We start from the raw sequence: 22070 nt of genomic DNA, 5'->3' as shown, positions 1-22070 counted from the left end.
AATTAATAACTAACATTTAACTATCAAAAAAGTTGCATTCTTCCGTGACAACTACTTCATTAGTATCCATTATATTTTTTACCACACAAATTTTTGTTATAAAAAAATCGCAACTCTCCATATAAAATAGGCGAGGGAAGCTGCGTCGGTAATCTGTATTCATTTTTTTAATTAACCCCAACTGCTAATTATTATGTATAATGTGACAAAAAAGTTAACAACAATGTGACACTATGTACGGGTAATATTAGTATTTTAATCTGTATTCACACTATTTTATTTTTTATTATCCCCAATTTGTATTCAAAAAGCATTTTCCTTGCTACAGCTAGTCAACTGAACAGAGCACAAACACAAACCCGATTGCTTTTTGTTTCTGTATTTATATTTATACCAGGAATTAAGCAGAAATGATAATCCATTATCAAAATCAATCATACCCAACAACATCCTCCGACACCATGTTGCACATGGAAAACCCCCTCCTGCAGTCAACAAACTCAATTACCTTCACATTCTTTGGGCTGTTGTTATTTCTCTTTGTTCTTTCATCCATATTCAGAAACCGCGGTGCTGCAACAAGAAAAGCACCACCAGAAGCAAGAGGCGCGTGGCCTTTAATTGGTCACATCCACCTCTTAGGTGGCTCAAAACCACCCCATGTCACGTTGGGCCACATGGCGGACAAATATGGTCCCGTCTTCACCTTGCGTCTGGGTGCTCACAAAACGTTGGTTGTGAGCAATTGGGAAATGGCCAAACAGTGCTTTACCGTCAACGACAAAGCGTTTGCTAGCCGTCCTAAATCAGTGTCCTTTGAATTGTTGGGATACAACTATTCCATGATTGGGTTCATCCCTTACGGTTCTTATTGGCGTCACGTGCGCAAAATTATCACGCTGGAGCTTCTCTCTACTCACTGCATAGACATGCTCAAGCACGTGATGGTGGCCGAGGTTAAGGCGGCAGTGAAAGAGACTTACAAGAACCTAAAGGGTTCCGAAAAGGCAACAACTGAAATGAAGAGGTGGTTCGGGGACATAACGTTAAACGTTATGTTCAGAACGGTGGTAGGAAAACGTTTTGTTGGTGAGAATGAAGAGAACGAACGGATCCGAAAGGCGCTGAGAGAATTTTTTGACCTGACGGGGGCGTTCAATGTGTCTGATGCTCTTCCTTATTTGAGATGGTTGGATTTGGATGGTGCAGAGAAGAAAATGAAAAAGACGGCGAAAGAGTTAGATGGGTTTGTTCAAGTTTGGCTGGAAGAACACAAAAGTAAAAGGAATAGTGAAGCTGAACCCAAAAGTAACCAGGACTTGATGGACGTGCTTCTTAGCCTTGTTGAGGAGGGTCAAGAGTTTGACGGCCAGGATGCTGACACCACAATCAAAGCTACTTGCCTGGTACTTATCAATTCTCACAATTTTAGGACATCTTTTCTGAACTTCATATACTAAATTAAATATAATTAATTGATGGAGAAATACATTAACATAATAATAAATTTTCTATAATAGAGTAAGAAGAAGGAAAATAAATTCTTTCAAACTTAGAATATAAAAAAAATATAGAGTAAGATAAAAATGAAAGAAAATAAATAAGAAAATAAAATTCTAAAATATATAGTCAATAATGTGAAATATTTATCTTTTTAGATATTTTTTTCTCGATTCAACCGAACAACTTAAAATATAAGTGTGAATTTGTTGTCCAAAAATCAGTCTAATTCAATAATAAATAAATTTATAATTGTAATCTAAAAAATAATCTCTAATGCTTATGTGAAAATCAAAAGATGTTCCAAAAGAAATAGGAAAGTTGGTTAAGGAACTAATCCATCTAATCTGACCCCTTATTTCCCTAATCAAAGGTAAAAGAAATAGTTGATTTTCCCTCTCGCTTTCTAATTTAACCTCTTTTCATTTAAACAACTGAGATAAAATGGTTTTTTTTCATTTGAGGATTTATTAGAGTGATATTTTAATGAAGGAAGGGAGTCGAAAATCCCAACATTAATTTACTTTTTTTTTCTTCTTTCCTCACCCATTCACTGTACTATCTTCTTCAATTTTCTTCTTTTTTCCTCTTTCTCCCTGCTCTCCTTCTTCCCCACTTCTTCTTCTTCCCCTCCGCGCGACTCCCCCCTTTCCCCTGTCATGATGTGTTTGTTTTTTTTTGGATATGCAGTTGTTGGTTTGGTTTTTTTTTTCTTCTTCATCTCCTTTTTCCTTTGTGTATTTCAACTGTTTTTCTTCCTTCATGGGTTTTTCAACTGTTTTTCTTCCTTCATGGGTTGTGCTGTTACCAGATGAATAATATTTAAAAAAAAAAACAACTGCAGATCTACAAAATTCTTTTTCGAACTAAATTTCTAACATGAAGATCTTGTGGGATATTTTATTGGTGAATCTGAGAAAGATCAGATTTTCACCTTAAGATCTATCCCAAGATTCAACATTAAATATACTTTTAAGATTAATATTTTTAGTTGATGTTATTATAAAGAAGATAAATACCAAACAATTTCTTAGAAGTTGGTTAAGGAACTAACATCAAATTTTTTTTATTGAAATGAATGAAATTATACTTTTTATAATTTTTTATATTTTTATATGATTTTCACAACAGATTTTATTTTTAATTTTGTAACTAATATTCTAAGAATATTAATTACTCAGACCTCGTAAAAAATAAATAGTAGTATAAATCAATGATAGTAACGGGAAATAAGTATTTTTATTAATAGAATTACAACATATTGCTTTAATAAAATAAAATTTAAAAAATTGGTCTCATTTTATTGCCAAATATAGATTTTACAATAAAAAAAGAAAGAGAAATTTTATATCAACGATATAGTTATGTTTCTTTTGATTCGTCGATTATATTTTACTTCTTCTATAGGCTAGTTAATGTTCAGCCACTCTCGAATTAATCCATTTAACTGTGGATGTAAAATTTATAGTTTAGAATAACTTTAGCACACATTAATTATATTAGAATAAATTTTATCTAATTTGAAACAAACTAACCATATGTTTTGTAAATTTACAGCAAGAATTGTCATCGTTTTCTAAATTTGCGAACTGTTTTCCTAATTATATATGTATATAGGTCAGTGCAGTGGTTATTTGATCTAATTAAAATGGAATAATCCATCACCCATTTTTTAATCCTTATTTAAGCATGTAAGAAACATTTATTGATTAATAATTATAGTTAGAAAAAATTTATAATGTATTTATTTACTTTTAAGAAAACTTCCATCTGTTTTATTATAAATTTTGAAACTATTGACGATAAACATTTTTTTTTTTAATTTGAGTGAAGAACTTCGTTAAATTTTTTCTTTATTTAAAAAAAAAATCATCTGTTTTGAAAACATGCGAGAAGGCCAACATAAACAACGTCATGTATCACATAATTGATGACACAGATTGTATTTTCATAGAATTTTAATGTCAACATTATATATCGATCAATTTGTCATTTTTTTTTCTTTAAGTATAAGTTGGTAATGGAGTATACAAATGTAAAAGGATTTACAATTATCATATTTTGCAGGGCTTAATTTTAGCTGGCTCTGATACGACAACAACAACATTGTCTTGGGCTCTCTCATTACTTCTCAATAATCGTGAAGTCCTAAATAAGGCAATCCACGAATTAGACACACAAATTGGGAGTGAAAAAATTGTAGAGATATCAGACTTAAAAAAGCTAGAATATCTCCAATCTATCATCAAGGAAACATTACGTTTGTACCCAGCTGCACCACTTAATGTGCCACACGAGTCCTTAGAAGATTGCACCGTGGGTGGATATCATGTACCAACTGGCACGCGTCTGTTGACTAATATTTCAAAACTTCAACGAGACCCTTCATTATACCCTAATCCATTAGAATTTTGGCCAGAGAGATTCTTGACAACCCACAAGGATGTAGACATCAAAGGTCAACATTTTGAATTAATTCCATTTGGTGCAGGTAGAAGAATGTGCCCTGGACTTTCTTTCGGTCTTCAAGTAATGCAACTAACGCTTGCTACTCTATTGCATGGGTTTGACATTGTAACTAGTGATGGGGAACATGTCGATATGCTTGAACAAATTGGACTAACCAACATTAAGGCCTCTCCACTCCAAGTCATTCTTACACCACGTCTTTCTGGTCATATTTATGATGAAATTTAAATACTAAAAAAATAAGATAACATGTCATGCATGGATAAATTAGGAATGCTTGGCTTTTATCGTTTTGAATAAATTACGAATGCTAAGATTTTATTATTTAAATAAAATAGGAATATAAAACCTGGGATTAAGGAAAAGATTAGTCAAATCCTGAGTCATGGGATTCCTTTTTTATTTTTGGATTCTAATTTCTTATGATTAAGGGAATTGTCTCCCCCTATGTTTTCCTATGTAAGTTGTACCACTCTGTTATTATTTGAATCAATAAAGCAAATATTTATACATTCTAATTTATGGACAACAAACTTTAAACTTATTCCATCTCATCATACTTTTTCTTCCAAGTTTATTATTTATATCGACATTGATGAAGTCTCTCGGAAGATCTTAATTGTACTACATAAACAAAATCTTGTTCACGTGGATGGGAGGACTTAGAATTGGAATGAAATGTATCTCCTATATGTATGTATAAATTTAAGACTATTATTTAATTTGTGTTTGATATATATATATATATATATATATATATATATATATATATATATATATCATTTTGATTGAGTTTCTAGGAAAGATTAGAGAGTGTGAGTGAAGAAAGAATTTATGTATTCTAAAGGAACTTATGCAGCATAGAAGAGTTTCAAGGTAATTATGAGATCGAGTTGACTAAGATCGCAAAGAATCCAAGGTAAATTAAGAGAAAGCAAGAGAATGAAAACTCAAATATAGTTATAGAGAAAGATGAGAAAAAATAAATAAATTATTAATTCAAAGGTTAATGATCAAAATCTTCATGTTATTTTATTACGTTAGTTTTATAAATTTCTTGATGAATTTATATATATCAAATTAAATTAATATGCTTTTAGAATGATATTATAATAATGTTATAAAAAATGTTACATGAATAATATAGCTAAGCTTGCCTACTCTGGTATAAATCCCTGTTTATCTTATAAAAAAAGGTATGTATAAATCCCTGTTGATCCATCCTTGCCTTTAATACTTTATACTTACAGCATGAATGTTCTCCAGCATCCAGAATTATTGTGTATAATTGATTTGTACGTCTTATCTCAATTTATTTATTTTTTATTAGAAAAAAGAGAATTCATTAAAACGTTACCCGAAGCACCCAACACAATAAATAGTGTAAAGTACTTCAAGTAATTGGTGGCCCCAAAACATATGGTTATCACATATTTATGGTCAATATGGCACATAAATAAGAATTAACCAAATATATACAGAAGCATTAAATACAAAAAAAAAAAGCATAAATACATCCATCAAACAGGACCATATTGCACCACCCCCTACTAAAGCCAAGACCACGAAATTAAAGGGTGAAAGAGACTTTTGCGGCAGGCATACTAATTAGTTAAAGACAAAATCATAACAACTAATACCAGCAGATATCAAAGAGTAGAAACATATGGTCAGTAGCGGGAAGAGAAAAAGAGAAAATACTTAATTATATAGTGTGTGCGTATAACCTGCTGGAAAAGAGAGGAGAGAATCATTTATTTGATCTCTATATGTTTTTTACGAATGAATGATTAAAAATATTACAAGTTAAATAAATGTATGATAATCATCTTTTAATAACACACGTGAAATTTATGAAAAATAACCTATGTTCAGGATGATAAACTTTAAATATAACAAAATTCTGATAATTAATTTTATAATCAATTCAATTAAATTTACAAAGGGTTGAAGTTTGTGACAACCCACGAAAGAATTATAGATTATAATTACGGTGGTTATAAAAAAACATATAAGTAATTGAATTTTATTTTTAATTAATTAAAAATAATTATAAATCTTTGTTTTTATCCTATCTTAATGATTCTGATTTCTCAAACCATGTGGCTGTGTGTTCCAGTTACAAATTCAAATTTATAATTATCTCTTCAACCCAACTGATACTCACAGTTAGAAGCATCTAAAACCAAGTTGGAATTTGCTTGCCTCCAAATTTATTTCTGTGGCTAGAACTGTGGGAAAAGCGATCAAGTCACATTTCACGTAATTTCCTTAAAATTATTATTTTTAATTAATTATCCAATTTTGACTTTTAAATAATAAAATAGGCTTTTGGGCTGGATAAATACGTCCAGGCCGGCAGGCCCAAACTTTGACTAAAGTATTTTTTACTGGACTAAAAATATTTTTTATTAATATTTATTATTTATATGAATAGTTATATATATATATATATATATATATATATATATATGATAAAAAAATCATTTTTAATTCATAATAAATTGAAATCATTCACGTAAACTTATGATGTTTTTCTAAACCCTAAACTTCTTTTAAATGATAAATTAATTTAACAATTATATAATCGTCACGTAACCTTGTGATGTTTTTCTAATCATAGGCGTATGATGGAGATATATATCAACAGACACGAGTTTCTGAACATGGTTATTTATTGAACATTCGAAACCGGGACCAAGTTCGGTTGCTACTGTGATAGCCAGCTACTGAAATATTGCATTGGGTGTGTAAGTCAATAATTGGTGTGTTTCATGAAAGATATGATACACGAGGCATGCACCCGTCGCCTTGTATAATTCCAGATCTTCTAGCTATCGGTGCTTCCGTGCCGCGCGTGGGCCCGTAGCCAACCCAAGTGTTTGAATTCTCTGTTATCTATATCATAGCTATCTATATATCCCCATAACCAATCATATCCTCCATTAATCCAACACCATGGACCTGCAATATCCCTTCTTACTATCAACACCATCATTTACCATCTTCTTCGGGCTGCTCTTATTTCTCTTTGTTCTTTCATCCATATGGAGAAGGAGCAGAACCCGCACGGCTACAACCAGAAAATCACCACCAGAAGCAAGTGGTGCGTGGCCTTTGATTGGTCACCTCCACCTCTTTGGTGCCTCAAAACCACCTCACGTTACGTTGGGCAACATGGCTGACAAATATGGCCCCATTTTCACCTTGCGTCTCGGTGTTCACAAAACGCTGGTTGTGAGCAATTGGGAAATGGCCAAACAGTGCTTTACCGTCAACGACAAAGCGTTTGCTAGCCGTCCTAAATCAGTGGCCTTTGAAGTGTTGGGGTACAACTTTTCCATGATTGGGTTCAGCCCCTACGGTTCTTATTGGCGTCACGTGCGCAAAATTGCGACGCTGGAGCTCCTCTCTTCTCACCGCATAGACATGATCAAGCACGTGATGGAGTCGGAGGTGAAGGCAGCAGTGAAAGAAATTTACGATATTTGGATAGACAAGAACAAGAGTGGTTCAGAAAAGGTAACAACTGAGATGAAGAGATGGTTTGGGGACATAATGCTAAAGGTTATGTTCAGAACGGTGGTTGGAAAACGTTTTGTTTTGGAGACTGAAGAGAACGAACGGATCCGAAAGGCAATGAGGGACTTGTTTGATCTTAGCGGTTCATTCTCTGTGTCTGATGCTCTGCCATATTTGAGATGGTTTGATTTGGATGGTGCAGAGAAGAAAATGAAGACAACAGCGAAAGAGTTAGATGGGTTTGTTGAAGTTTGGCTCCAAGAACACAAACGCAACAGAAATAATAGTGGTTCGGGTCAAGAGAAAGGTAACCACGACTTCATGGACTTGCTTCTTAACCTTGTTGAGGAGGGTCAAGAGTTTGACGGTCGTGACGGCGATACCACGATCAAAGCTACATGCCTGGTAAGTGGTAACTCATTATTTCTGTCCATATCTTTTAAACTGTATCCGAATAAAAAATTAAACTTTATTTATTTTATGTTTTTTTTTTTTTTGTCTTTTCTCTATTTGTATGGAGTTGATATTTTATATAGTTGAAAGAAACGAAAATCAAAGTAATGAGAAATAAGTAACTTTATTAATATTTTTCAACATGCTACTTACATTTTAATTAAAAAGATAAATATAAATTATTTTATGTAAAAAAAAATCATCTATCTTGAAAACTTACAAGAAGGCCACCAAAAAAAAAATTACCTGCATAAAAAGGTTTTTAATTATTTTTGTAGGCATTAATTTTAGCGGGCATGGATACTACAGCAGGGACAATGACTTGGGCTCTCTCATTACTTCTCAATAATCATGGGATCTTAAATAAGGTTGTCCATGAATTAGACACGCATATTGGAACGGAAAAGATGGTAAAGGTATCGGATTTGAAGAAGCTAGAGTATCTTCAATCTATCATTAAGGAAACATTGCGCTTGTACCCAGTTGGACCACTTAGTTTGCCACACGAGTCCATGCAAGACTGCACTGTGGGTGGATATCATGTGCCTAGTGGCACTCGCCTCTTGACTAACATTTCAAAACTTCAACGAGATCCCTTATTATATTCCAATCCTTTAGAGTTTTGCCCAGAGAGATTCCTGACAACCCACAAGGACATAGACGTTAAAGGTCAACATTTTGAGTTGATTCCATTTGGTGCAGGTAGAAGAATGTGTCCAGGACTCTCTTTCGGTCTTCAAATTATGCAACTAACACTAGCTACTCTATTGCATGGATTTGATATTGTAATCCATGATGCAAAACCTACGGATATGCTTGAACAAATTGGGCTAACCAACATCAAGGCCTCTCCACTTCAAGTCATTCTTACACCACGTCTCTCTACTTATATTTATGATGAAATTTATATAGTCTAAAATAAGACAGAGTATTAGGATGACCTACCTGTATGGACAATAAGCATTAAACCTACTCCACTCAAAGGTGTCATGAAATTACTTTATTCTATGTGTATATTTTGAAGCTTAAGATATTAAATGAACAAAACCGGTGACATTAATTACTTAGGATTGGAATCATATGTATCTCCTATATATAATTTCAAGACTATATTGTTTATGTTTGATTAATATTATATCATTTGATTGAGCTTATGAATTCTAAAGAAACTCAATGCACCATTCATATAGAAGAGTTCTTCAAGGTGATATCTCGTTGACAAAACACAATAAAGAGTTGGATAAAAAGTTAAGAGAAAACGAACAAGTTAAAACTAGTGCAGAGAGAATAACAAATATTCAAGGTTTAATGATCAAAATCTTGCATACAATTTTGTGACGGGAGCTTTATAAACTTGTAAATTTTGTTACACGTCTTGTACCAATTTAAATAAATATATATTTTTTAAAAACAATATTGTAACAAATATTATATAAAATGATAAATGAAAACATCCACCTAAGACAAGTTTTAGTTATATTTGACAAAAACAGCTAAAAATATTAAGCCTATAGATAAAAAGTTGTTAAGCTAAAAACTGTTTTTTTTTTGCCCATAAAAATTGAAAATTTTGAAATTAACTTATTGAAAGTTTTTGATAAAATTATATATTAAAATATTTAATTAATGTAAAAATCCACATAATTAAATTAATAGATATGTTTATACCGTATTTTTATATAAATTTTAATTTTATTATATGGATAAAATATTTTTTAGTAATTATAATTTAACTAAATTTAAGCTCTTATAAATTTTTATTTTAAGATCCATTATTTTAATTACATTTTCTATTTTTCAATTATTAGATCTTTTCAATTTTGTGCATTTTACTATTAATCTTATATTATATTTTCTTTATCCAGTTTAATATAAAATAAAAATAACATAAATTAAGGAGATGTTATATATATATATATATTAATTGAAATGTTGAATTTTTTATATTAACTTAATAATTAACGATCATCTATGTAAAATTTTAAATAAATTATACTTTATGAAGCATCAAATTATTTTAAAACATAAAATTTATAAACTTAATCTACCAAACAGAATAACAGATAATTCAAATTTAATGTTAGATTAACAAAATCTAAAGCATACAAATAGTTATTAAAATAAATAACTTCATCTAGTATTGCTCTCAAAATAACTTCCATTTTTTTCTCTCAATAGCTCTATATATATTTAGTTCACCAAAAAAAAAAAAAGCTCTCTCTCTCTATATGTATAGAAAGGGCGGGTATGCATAACGGATACATTACTGTACATTATTACTAAAGATATAGGTTATGCATAATTGATAAGGTCAAGTTGTGTAGATGTACCTAACGCATTAATTAGATTCATAAAAAAATTAGTGAGAAATAAGAAACTGCATAGAATCGGATTCTTGTGTAAGGTAGAAGTGATGCGTGCAGGGTGCAAAACATGTTCGAAGGGCAAGAAAGCCTAAAAGCAACCACCATAGCACCCAAGCACTGATGCCTGATTCTCCATCGTTGTCGGTGTCATCCAACGACACCTCGAATATCGCATCCCATGCACCTTCCTTTTAATTTAACCTTTTTTTTTTTACTTAACCAATAAAATAAGCAATAAACGAATGGTGTCTCAAACGAGATATTCTGTAACCACCTTGGCTATATATACGAGTCCCATCCGTTCCACCGCCACCACTCTTCATCACTAAAGATGTCTTCCCACTCCAAGACGGTGAAACGGCAAAGTCCAGTGTCAAACGGCAACCAAGTGGAAAATGGTATCAGCGAGGAACACGAATTATTTGGAGAGTTGGAGAAGAAAGATTCACTGTCAGTGACTAGCCAGTTGTGCATTAAACCAATTCAGAATTATGAGAAACTGGATAAGGAAGTGGTTCAGCGGCGAATTCGTCACCGGAAGCGGATGAATAAGTTGCGATCCGCAGTGGGAGCCTTCTTATTCTCCACCAACACAGCCGATGCATCTGCTCAGGGAAAGAAGTGGCTCGATGATGCATTTGCTGCCTTGTAAATTACTATGATTATTAATCTGACCCCTTTCCTTTTTCTAAACTAAATTTAACAAGATAATTTCTTAGTTCTTGGCTTCTGGGCTTTATTAGTGTGTAACTGTGTATCTATGAATTATATACTGGGAAAATAAAAATTATATTATCCTTATAATAATTTTTTACAATATTATTTTGTATTCTGTCCATCATGTTAACCTATTCTTTTTACAAAATTTTCTTTATACGTATATTTTTTTTTAACGAAATTTATGAATAAATGCAATTTCTCTTTAAAATATTGTTAGAGATCGAGATTGTCAAAATGTCAGATGAGATGATTTTATTTTCTTTTCTTTTTTCCTGATTCTGGTATATGTTGGATAGTTTAGATAGATGACTGAGCTCGAACCCAATCCATTTTGCAAATTAAAATCGGAATCTCTTGATTCTAGACATCTTAGTCGGGCATTGATATGTAATGGGCCTGGTCTTCTTGTAAACCTTAGTGCACACATAAGAAGCGGAAATTTGAATCTGCTTCCTTATTTGAATCCTGCATCTTCCATCACAATCCGAAATATAATGAAAGTTGCAAGATTCAACGGTAAGAATGCAAAAAACAAAATGCCTAAGAAGCTACTAGTAAGTATTGGAGGAGCAGGGAGCGATTGAACATCCAATAGACAGATATTATATCAAACTTAACTCGTCAATGGGCATACACTGGTGGACTGAGCTGAAGGGAACTAAGTAAAGGCAGTTCCTAAAGTGCAGGAAAAAAAACACCCCTGAATAAAATTAGATTGGGCTTCACGAGTTAATCTAGTATTTAACCAAGTAAATGAAAATCAATTTGGAATCATTTAAATTACAAAACTACCATAATCCAAAATATTTAAAGAAATTAATTTCAAAATGGGGAAAAAAAATTGATTGTATAAATTTTCTTTTATTACATTGCATTCAATCACAAATTAAAAAATCATTACAAAATAATTAACCATTATAACTAATATTGAAAAACTTAATATTTTCAATGATATGTCAAACATCAGAGAATAGAATCCACAAAGAAAAAAAAACATCACTGAACAGCCGTATAAAACATTTTGTACAACTTATTTGTTCTAAGTTCTAAATGTAGTATATTGTTTCCTAAAAAAATAAAACCTAGTATATTGTAATGAAGTGGGCTTAAGTTCAATTCATACATGGAGCTACTATTGGCCCCAAAATCATTTCTAATAGTCTCTGTCATGTGGTTGAAATTATTATTTTTTCGAAAATACCATTCTCATGGAAATATATTTCTGTTGTATAATTGCATACAAAATCTATAACAGAAATATGTTCCCGTTGTAGTAGAAGATGTGCCGGACAAAATCTAGTATTACAAAATATGTTTCCGTGGCTGATTTTGTTTGCACCCATGTACTACAACAGAAATCCGTCTTCGTTGTAGATTTTGCACAAAACTACCGTATTACAACAAAAATGCATTTTTCATTGTTGTATACGAAATGCATACAAAATACTCAATGAAATCATGATTTCACGTATAAAATTTAAAAGAAAAAATGTTTTTGTTGAGTTTTTTCTATGTAGAAACTAAATTCTGTTAAGTATTTTGTACGCATTCTTTGTAATACCACAAAATAATTTGTACGAAACTCATACTGTCGTTGTAGTATACAAAGTGTGTATACAATACTCAACGAAATCACAATTTTTTCAAGTATTTTGTACATACAATCATGATTCTTTTTTTGACTTAAAAAATACAAGAAAACCATGATTCTGTGTTTCCAAAACAATGATATTATGATTTGGTTGCATCTAATAATAGAGGAGGGAAAGAGAAAAGATGGAAGGTGGTGGGGTTCGAACTCAGCTTTAAAAAAAAATATTATATGTTTTCAAGACAATGATATCATGATTTAATTTGTTACATCCAAAAATAGAGGAGGGAAAGAGAAAACATGTAATGTGATGCGATTTGAATTGAGAGATAAAGTTTTTTCTACAATTTTTTTTTAATTTGTAGGGGGTCAATAACAAAGTTTGTAGGAATCAATAGCAACTTCATATCTCTCCATGCAGTGACTTTCCTAGGTTGAAATGTAAGGTCAATCCTAACTCACTAACATTGATCATGGTCATAATATAAAAAAAAAAAAAAAAAAACTAAACTACCTCATGAAGAATAAATCAAAATAGGATATAATTGCACACAGAAGCCATGAATCCTATGCAAGGAAATCTAATTCATCTCTAACACATATATATACCACTAACATCAATGTAATACTTAAGCCTTTAATATGCATTATCACTTTAGTACATTTTTGTGTCATAGCTTCCTTTATAAATATTTGCTAATGTTTTTGTGGTGTCTTTACTTTAACAAAATATCAATCGACCTCAAAAAAAAACTTAAACTCTGGTCCTCTGTAACACATCAATCAACATTTTTTCAGAATAATTTTAAGTCAACAATTCACTCAAATACATCAACAATTTACCTTAAACATACTATGTATATCCATATCAAATAACAATTATAAAAAAAATTATTCTATTTCAAAACATACTATCTATTTCAATTAAATTCCTGTTTAAAATCAATTTTCATGACTCAAAGTAAATTTGTTAAAATTGTTCACAAGTAATTTCTAAGATGATGCTGAAGTTATTTCAAGAAGATTTACAATTGCCCAAAAAGAAAAAAGCAAAATCCAAGTGTTTGCTTCATTTTTCTTGCACAATTTCTTGTAAATTCATCTTCCATGATCCCTACACTCATTCCTTGATCCCTTCCCGTCTCGAACGTTACCACCCGTGAGCAAGCAGCATCAACAGTTCAGCACCCACCAAGATTATTCAAAACATGTTTTTGGAAAGTGTCCTTTTATTATAATACTCTATTCCATTATGAACGTTACGCTCTTCTCTTTTCCATTATTTAATGTGATCAAACAATTATCTCTAGAATATGAAAAGAAGACAAAGAAAGAAAGAGATAGGCGTGGAAACAACAAACCCTCCACCTTCTTTAGTCAAGTCTTCTCCACAAATTCCATTTCTTTCCTCCATACGTTTTCCCAATCAAAACCCTCACCCCTATCTAGAAAATCACATGCACTCGCCCATCCTCTCATTATCCACACAAAAATTCTTGCATCAAACATATGTTTCTATCTTTCCCACTTTTCCCTAATGAAAAACACCCTTCCTTAAAACACTCTCCACTATGATCACTAAAAAAAAACAAGAACAACTTCTTTTGTTCATCATCATCTTTGTTTTGGGGAAAATAACATTTTTCATTCCAACAACGAATGCCCAAGTGAACCACCACGAGTGCCGCCAAACATGCGGTTCCTCCAAACCCGTCCCTTACCCATTCGGATTCTCCTCCGGCTGCGCAATACGCCTGAAATGCACCGCCGGCGTGGCCTCCGTCGGAGAATTCCCGGTCAAAGTCAACACAGACAGCATGATCGTGAGCATTGAAGCTCAATGCAATCGCCCATTCGATAGCCTCCACCATCTGTTCAGCCACAAATACGCACCCACTTCGCGAAACGTGATCCTCTTAGAGAACTGCACCGGAACGCCTTTACCTTGCTTCATACCGGAGACTCTGGTCCGGACCCACTTCGAATCCGTGGGTTGCAACAACGCCTCCGGCACCGGCGAATTGAGCTGCTACTTCGAGAACAGAACCAACGGATTCGTAGATCGTAGAACGTTGGATGAAATTGGATGCAAGTACTTTATGTCGTCCCTTGCAGCGCCAGATATCAAAAACATTTCCGGTGCGCCTTTGTCTTTGGATGTAAATATAATCCAACTTGGATGGTGGCTTCAGGGAGATCAGTGTTTATGTTCTGATCATGCCAATTGTACCACGCTTCAGTCTCCGATGGATGGAAAGCCCGGGTTCCGGTGTCGCTGCCGCGACGGGTTCGTCGGCGATGGGTTTTTGGCCGGAACTGGTTGCCGGAAAGGTTAGTTCTTTTTTATTATTATTATATCGCCAATTGTTTTGGATTTGTTTTTTGCACAATGATTTCCATGTTGGCTTGTTCGTTTAGCTTTTATCTGTTAGATTTTATTAGGCATTCATGATTCAACCTTGTTCTGCACTCACCCCGTCGTGTTCATAAGATGGCATTAGGTTGAAATTTGAAAACATAGCGTGGCACTAGCCAAATAATGACAACATCTTTGTTTTTTTCACGATAAAGTTAAAGCTTCACCTCCAATAAACAAATAATGCTGAGGTTTAATTTAAGCTAAAAGTTTTTCTTTGTTACCTTTGAAATTTTGCACAAACTTTAGTAATTTAAATCCCGCGTATTACTCTTGCTGATTGCTGACATATGGTGATCACGGACTTTTAGTTCTGTTGGAAATAATTGCATGATGAAAATGATATGTTTAATATATTATTAACTAGCAAGCGACAATGATACACATAAAAAAAAATCGTGTTTCTTTTGGAGTGTAAATTTAAGTGAAGTCCCAAGTTGAGTATATATAAATAAGAAGAAAACTTATAAACTAGACTCTTCAGATTTTAGATTAAAATAAAATATGAGTTTATTAGACATAAAAGGAAGAATTGAACTAAAATAATAAAATGAATTATTTTAAATAAAATAGTAAAAATTACATAAATATAAATAAGGTGCGAATAAGTATGGAAAGAAGCCATCAATAACTGTAAATTCTTAATCACGAGAGTACCCCTGGGAAAGATTGCCATAAAGGAAGAAGAGTAGGACCCGGCAGCAACCGATATAAAGAAACGAAGGAAGCAAAAAAATAGTGGACCCGAAACATGCGTGTCACTTAATTTATTGGAGCAGCATGATTACGGGGAATTTAAGTCAACCAGACTAATCAATTAGCCAACTGGTCAAATTTTCTTTCCATAATTTGCTCCATAAGGGGCTTTTCATTCTTTTTATATTTCTCCCTTTTTTGTCTATATACATAAAAAGGAATGCTAACAATTTTCTTTTTATACTTTCTTTCGAATACTTTTTTATTATTGGTAAGGATTTATTAAAAATAATTAATTTTAATAGGTTTTATTTCTCAATGTTTCTTTTTTTATTTATATTAAATGAGAAACAAAACCTATCAAATTGATAATTTTTAAAAATTCTAATTAACCAAAGAAAGTGTAAAAAAAAAGTGTCATTAGTTTTCCTCATATATGAAAACTGTAACTTGGAAGAGTTTGATGCCCACATCACAAGAAAAGAAAGTTTCACCTAAAATTCTCTATTTTTTTAAAATAGGTTAGTTGTAATTCTTTATTCGCTAAAATAGTTTATATTAATAAAGAATAATAATTTTTTCAATGTTCCCCTTTCAATTAAGATTATTCTTTATGAAATATATTAGATAATAATAAAAAAAATATTTTTAATGCATTATATTCATAATTTACTGAATATTCTATTTTTTATAATGATAAATCTAAAAGTTTATTAATTAACCTGACAAGTTACGATTAATAATTTCTTTAGTATAATAATAATAAAGAGGTTTAAGTTTAGAATAATACTATATATTCTCAACATTTTATTAAAAAATACAAAAATAAAATATATTCAATATCCTAAATTATAAAAATATTTCATATTTTAAAATAATAAGTAAAAAGTTAATAAGAAAATGTGATAAAAGGGGGGAAATTACTTTCTTTCTTTGTTGATAAAAAATTAGCATTTATATATGTTTAAAATCAAGCTTAAATGCATAACCAAAATTCAATTTTTTTGTTAGATTTTATCACATTTATTTTTGTTGAATTCTATGTGAATGAAAACGAATATTTTTTTTAAATTATCACTTATATATGCTTAAAATCAAGCTTAAATACTTATGCTAACAAAACTGTAGAGAAATTAAAACTATTGATTAATTTATGATCTTAAATAAATAATTAAAATCCTCCCTTAACTATTAACCTAATTATTTGTAATTAAATATTAAAAAAATATATAAAAATTTTAATTAAAATTAATTAATCGGATAATAATTAATTTCAAATTTTATTATACTCCGTATATTTAACTTTTATCATAATTTTAACTATTAAGTTTTTAGTTAAAGATTTAAGTAATTTTATTCTTCAAAATATACTCTTGCTCTACAGGAACTGCATCGTTCCAATTGCAGAGTTCCAACAATCTCGCTGACCATAGTCCATTAACAACAAGGCATGACTCACAATTGAACTTTTTATTACTCCAATTCTCTCTCTTTTTCTTTTTCTTAAAATTTGTAAATAAAGAATGAAGAAAGAGACAGCCGCCTTTAACATGTAAATCTGGATTTGATGTTTGAGTTTGGCATTAATAATTCAGACATAGTTTCGCCAATTATTCAGCCTGCAATCCTGAGATATATATTAGCGGGATCAAGAAACAAAATTATACGGTACATGCTACATTTTAGTTTATTTTAATGTAGTACATTAGTTTTTTAGAGATATTTTTCTCTCTAATGTTTTGGCATGACGTAGCTAATTTGAACCTTTTATTACTATTTTTATAATTTTAGAAGATGATGAAATACAAAATTAAAAACTGAAAGTTGAAAATAAAAGTATTTAAAACTTCGTTTTATCTTTTAAAAGTTGAAAATATATTGTATGATGTACACAAACAGTTTTTAAAAACACTAGGAATGAGCACATGGTGTGTGAGTTTTTGAAATCAGTTGTATGATGCATGTACATACTCATTTCAGTTATCTTGTCGATTTCAAAACTCTATTTTTTATGTTCACTCGATGGATTTTAACATTTAATTCACTCTTTCATGTGATTTTGTCCTTGTAACGCACAGCCTCGTCATGCAACCCAGCGAAGTACATATCTGGTCGATGTGGAGGAACAACGAGATTCATTGTCTTAATTGGAGGTAACATGTGCTTATTTCATTATGAACCGCACATTTTGCTCTTCAACTATTACTTTTAGTACTTAGTAGTTACTCATTGAATTGATCGAATATCTTGCAGGGTTCGTTGTGGGTGTTTCGCTGATGGTTACTTTGGGTTCATTGTGTTGTTTCTATCGCCGACGCTCCAAATTGAGAGTCACAAATAGCACGAAAAGGCGCTTAACCGAAGCCACCGGCAAAAATAGCGTTCCTATCTATCCCTACAAAGACATTGAGAAAGCCACAAATAGTTTCTCCGAGAAGCAACGGCTTGGAACGGGAGCATACGGGACTGTTTATGCTGGGAAACTCTACAACAATGAATGGGTTGCCATTAAAAGGATAAAACACAGAGACACTGATAGTATTGAGCAAGTAATGAATGAGATCAAGCTCCTTTCTTCAGTGAGCCACACCAATTTAGTTCGTTTGTTGGGTTGCTCCATTGAATACGGAGAACAAATCCTAGTGTATGAGTTCATGCCCAATGGAACACTGAGTCAGCACTTGCAGAAGGAGAGGGGGAGTGGTCTTCCTTGGCCAATTCGACTCACGATTGCCACTGAAACTGCACAAGCCATAGCATATCTTCATTCAGCCATTTGTCCCCCCATTTACCACAGGGACATCAAGTCCAGTAACATACTTTTGGACTACAATTTCAGGCATGAGTAATGATATATGAACATGTTATAGTATAAATACTTTATTCACATCTCTCATTTCTTAGAAATTATTATATGATTCTCGAGCACCATTTATTCATGATCTTGACCATTCTTCACACAACATATAATTGAGATTTTCAATTTAAAAAAATAGTTAATAACACTCAATTACTTGTTACATAGAAATTGATCAAGAGGCAAGACCATAGTTCTCTTTAGACTATGTAATGATTTCTCATAGTTTCTTTTTATATCTCTACTTGACATATCATGTTACCTATCACATCTACATTTTTTATCTTTTTCTTTTTGTGTATATTCGCTCAAGGTGTTTATGGATCATTTTTGTTTCAGGTCCAAAGTGGCAGATTTCGGTCTTTCTAGACTAGGGATGACCGAAATATCCCACATTTCGACAACCCCACAAGGAACCCCCGGCTACGTTGATCCACAGTACCATCAAGACTTTCACCTCTCTGACAAGAGTGATGTATATAGCTTGGGTGTTGTTCTTGTTGAGATCATAACAGGATTGAAAGTGGTGGACTTTTCACGTCCGCATAATGAAGTGAATCTAGCTTCTCTTGCTGCGGACAAGATCGGGAAAGGGCTTTTAAATGAAATTATAGACCCATTCCTTGAACCTGAAGTAAGAAGTGATGCTTGGACCCTTTCATCCATACACAAGGTGGCTGAGCTCGCATTCAGATGCATTGCGTTCCATAGGGACATGAGGCCTTCAATGACAGAAGTGGCTTCAGAGTTAGAGCAGCTTAGGTTGAGTAGGTGGACTACATTGGGAGACAACAATTGTGCAACCTCGACGGAATTGTCCTCCTGTTCTTCCTCGTCAAATGAATGTGAGAAACCACTAAGCATTGCAACGAGGAATTTTGGGGCAAAGGGTAAAGGCCACCTCAAGCTCCAAACTGGGCCTATTAATTTAAAGTCATTACAAAGGCCCAATAGTAACTCACCAGTCTCGGTGCAAGACCAAGACTTGTGGTTGAGTGAGCAGAGCTCTCCTTCGTCAAGTAGTTTTCCAAGCAAGTCATTTGATTGATCCAATACAACTATCTTTTTTATGGAATAGTTTGTTTGTAAATCATTTGAATTACCTCGAAGGAGGCAAACAAACAAACAAGCAAACATGAATTAATTTCTCACTAAGGTGTTCGGGAAGGACATGCATTTGCACAGGGATAGCATCCTTTGTGTGTTACAAAGTGACATTTTAGGAGAAATATAGTGTTTATGGAAAAAATTAACCAAATCCACGAGACAAATGTTAGGAAGTACCTTAGGTTATGTTTAGATTAATTAATGGTAAAGAGTGGAATGGAGGAAAATGGAAAAGTTATTCTATTATTTAATTTGTAAAAATGACATTGATGGAAGAAGATAAAACTTAATCCATTGCATTTCATTATTTAATCTTGTTTTTGTCCTCCTCGATCAATTTAGGATGGTACTAGATATGGAGTTCTAAATTATAAAATGACTATTTTGACTTTCTTAATTTTTCCCTAAACATAATCCTTTCCTCACGCATTCTTCGATTGCTTCTTCTTACTTGTCTTGCTTCTTAGATATGCGTGTTGCTTTTTACTTGCTTCGGAGAGTAATAAACTTGCTTTCTACCAGTTGCTTGCTTCACTTGCACCCGCCTCAAATTGTTTTTTTTTTTTATATATATAAAAAAAAATGAACCAAGATTATTGCATTTCATTCATAATCTGAGAAAAGATACATTTTGAAATTCGATCAAAGAGTTAGATGTGAGCATTAAACTTAAAAGCCTTTGCAAGATTGTGGCCAACTATGTTTGCTTGTCTCCTTACAAAACTCACCATTGAGTTTGAGATTAAATTTAACAAAAGCTTACATTTATCAACCAACATGTGAAATTCAGAGGATCCGTTTTGTTTGGAGTAAATACTTTCCACTAACAATTTGCAGTCAGTTTCGAATATTGCACTTGAATGCATATTCCTACTCCATATTGCTGCTGTCTTTCAAAAATGGATGCATCAATGTTCAATTTCAGAGAACCTCGCTGGGGCTTTGTCCGTTGAACTAGAGCTGGCTGCGCCCCAAATTGTTATTCACTCGGTAAAAAAAAAATGTTTAATACAAATAGGTTACTCTCCCATAATACATAAGTAGTTGTTATTCCACTACATTTTATATTGTGGCCTTTGGTTCTTGTTAATTCTTAATTAGAAAAAGGATTATAATTGATAGTATAAAAAGTTTTACACAATTATTAAATTATAATTTATTATATAAGATAAGTTTATTAATTTTTAAAATAATTATTTTAAAGCAATTTAAATGATGATTTGTGATCGAATGATAATGTACAATTATTCTATACCATCAATGTATAGACATTAATCTTATTTTTAAATATCTAAGAAAGAATCTGTTATCCGTGATATTGCGTTACCAAATTAAGAATCACTTATCACCTTATAACCTTATTCACAAAAAAGCTTAGTAGCAAAAAACAGAACAAAATAGAGAGAGCCAAAAAAAACCAATAATAAAATATAGTGTTGTCACTCAAACTTTGTTTAAGTTTGAAGTGAGGATAGGGTGAGTTGTTTTCTTATTATTCGCATGCTCTTGTAAAGAGTGGTTCTAAAATAAAATAAACTAAATTGATATACTTATTTTTATATTAAAAATAATAAAGAAATTAGATAATCTAAGAGATTATAGAAATTATATTTTAAATAATAATATTGTATTTGAACACAATATCTTGAAATTATAACTTTTTAACACATAAAAGTTTACATGATGCTAGAAAAATCAGATAAATATAAAAACTAGCTAGTTTTTAGTTTTATGAAAATATTTTTTAAGAATTTTTATTTATCCTAATTATATTTGAACATAAGAATTGAAAACATGTATCATTAAATTTATAACAACTCAGTTCCCAATCAATTAAATAGACTCCATTATTTTTTGTTTGCTTATATTGTATTTTGAACACAAAATATTAATATTATATTTTGTTTGTTCTTGTATTGGTAAATACCCAATTTATAAGCAATAACAGTTACATTACAAGGACATTAACTACTAGGCTCCATTTACACTTCAGAGATCGATAGAATAAATGACTAGTTACAAGAAAATATAAGGAGATGAATGACTAATAGTAAAAAAATAAAAAATAAAATAGGATTTTCCTCTAAGAGAGAGGCTCAAACTTTTTATAGACATGAAATAGTTTACTTTTAAATTATAAATTCATAAAATAAAAATTATTGTTTTCAATTGTTCCTGAAAATTATAACACTATGCTTATGATGAAACAAAGATTTAAAATTATTATTTCATCTTTTTGTTGACTGGACAATGAGGTCTTCAAGTTATCACTTTGACCATCAACCTTGATCAAAATAAACCCATGACAATAATTTATTTTAGAAATAACCTATTTTAGTAAGAAAATTGTAAAAGTAATCAAAAGGATTAATC

The 22070-nt window shown here is 31.7% G+C and overlaps 3 protein-coding genes across 3 annotated transcripts; all 3 read left to right on the top strand.

Moving 5' to 3' along the window:
- Positions 1-355: 355 nt before the first annotated feature.
- LOC114414684 (cytochrome P450 CYP82D47-like) lies at positions 356-4491 on the top strand. The gene is made up of 2 exons (XM_028379046.1): positions 356-1406; positions 3568-4491. The coding sequence occupies exons 1-2, from the start codon at positions 411-413 to the stop codon at positions 4195-4197; spliced, it is 1626 nt and encodes a 541-aa protein (XP_028234847.1). The 5' UTR covers positions 356-410; the 3' UTR covers positions 4198-4491.
- Positions 4492-6668: 2177 nt separating this feature from the next.
- LOC114414683 (cytochrome P450 CYP82D47-like) lies at positions 6669-9009 on the top strand. Its single transcript, XM_028379045.1, has 2 exons — positions 6669-7896; positions 8223-9009. The coding sequence occupies exons 1-2, from the start codon at positions 6928-6930 to the stop codon at positions 8859-8861; spliced, it is 1608 nt and encodes a 535-aa protein (XP_028234846.1). The 5' UTR covers positions 6669-6927; the 3' UTR covers positions 8862-9009.
- A 4923-nt stretch (positions 9010-13932) lies between these two features.
- Positions 13933-19819, top strand: LOC114414681 (wall-associated receptor kinase-like 14). The gene is made up of 4 exons (XM_028379042.1): positions 13933-14952; positions 17812-17886; positions 17987-18572; positions 18930-19819. Exons 1-4 carry the CDS (start codon positions 14193-14195, stop codon positions 19636-19638), a joined length of 2130 nt encoding a protein of 709 aa, XP_028234843.1. The 5' UTR covers positions 13933-14192; the 3' UTR covers positions 19639-19819.
- Positions 19820-22070: the final 2251 nt, after the last annotated feature.

The sequence above is a fragment of the Glycine soja genome, chromosome 6 (assembly GCF_004193775.1).
Source record: "Glycine soja cultivar W05 chromosome 6, ASM419377v2, whole genome shotgun sequence".
Lineage (NCBI taxonomy): Eukaryota > Viridiplantae > Streptophyta > Magnoliopsida > Fabales > Fabaceae > Glycine > Glycine soja.
This window is presented reverse-complemented; position numbering and strand designations above follow the sequence as displayed.

Bases quoted from the DNA above. Each gene is read 5' to 3' on its own strand.
- LOC114414683 (XM_028379045.1), top strand. From the start codon at position 6,928: ATGGACCTGCAATATCCCTTCTTACTATCAACACCATCATTTACCATC. The intron at 7,897-8,222 runs GTAAGTGGTAAC...TTATTTTTGTAG, and splicing joins CGATCAAAGCTACATGCCTG to GCATTAATTTTAGCGGGCAT.
- LOC114414684 (XM_028379046.1), top strand. From the start codon at position 411: ATGATAATCCATTATCAAAATCAATCATACCCAACAACATCCTCCGAC. The intron at 1,407-3,567 runs GTACTTATCAAT...CATATTTTGCAG, and splicing joins CAATCAAAGCTACTTGCCTG to GGCTTAATTTTAGCTGGCTC.
- LOC114414681 (XM_028379042.1), top strand. From the start codon at position 14,193: ATGATCACTAAAAAAAAACAAGAACAACTTCTTTTGTTCATCATCATC. The intron at 17,887-17,986 runs GTAACATGTGCT...AATATCTTGCAG, and splicing joins ATTCATTGTCTTAATTGGAG to GGTTCGTTGTGGGTGTTTCG. The intron at 18,573-18,929 runs GCATGAGTAATG...TTTTTGTTTCAG, and splicing joins CTTTTGGACTACAATTTCAG to GTCCAAAGTGGCAGATTTCG.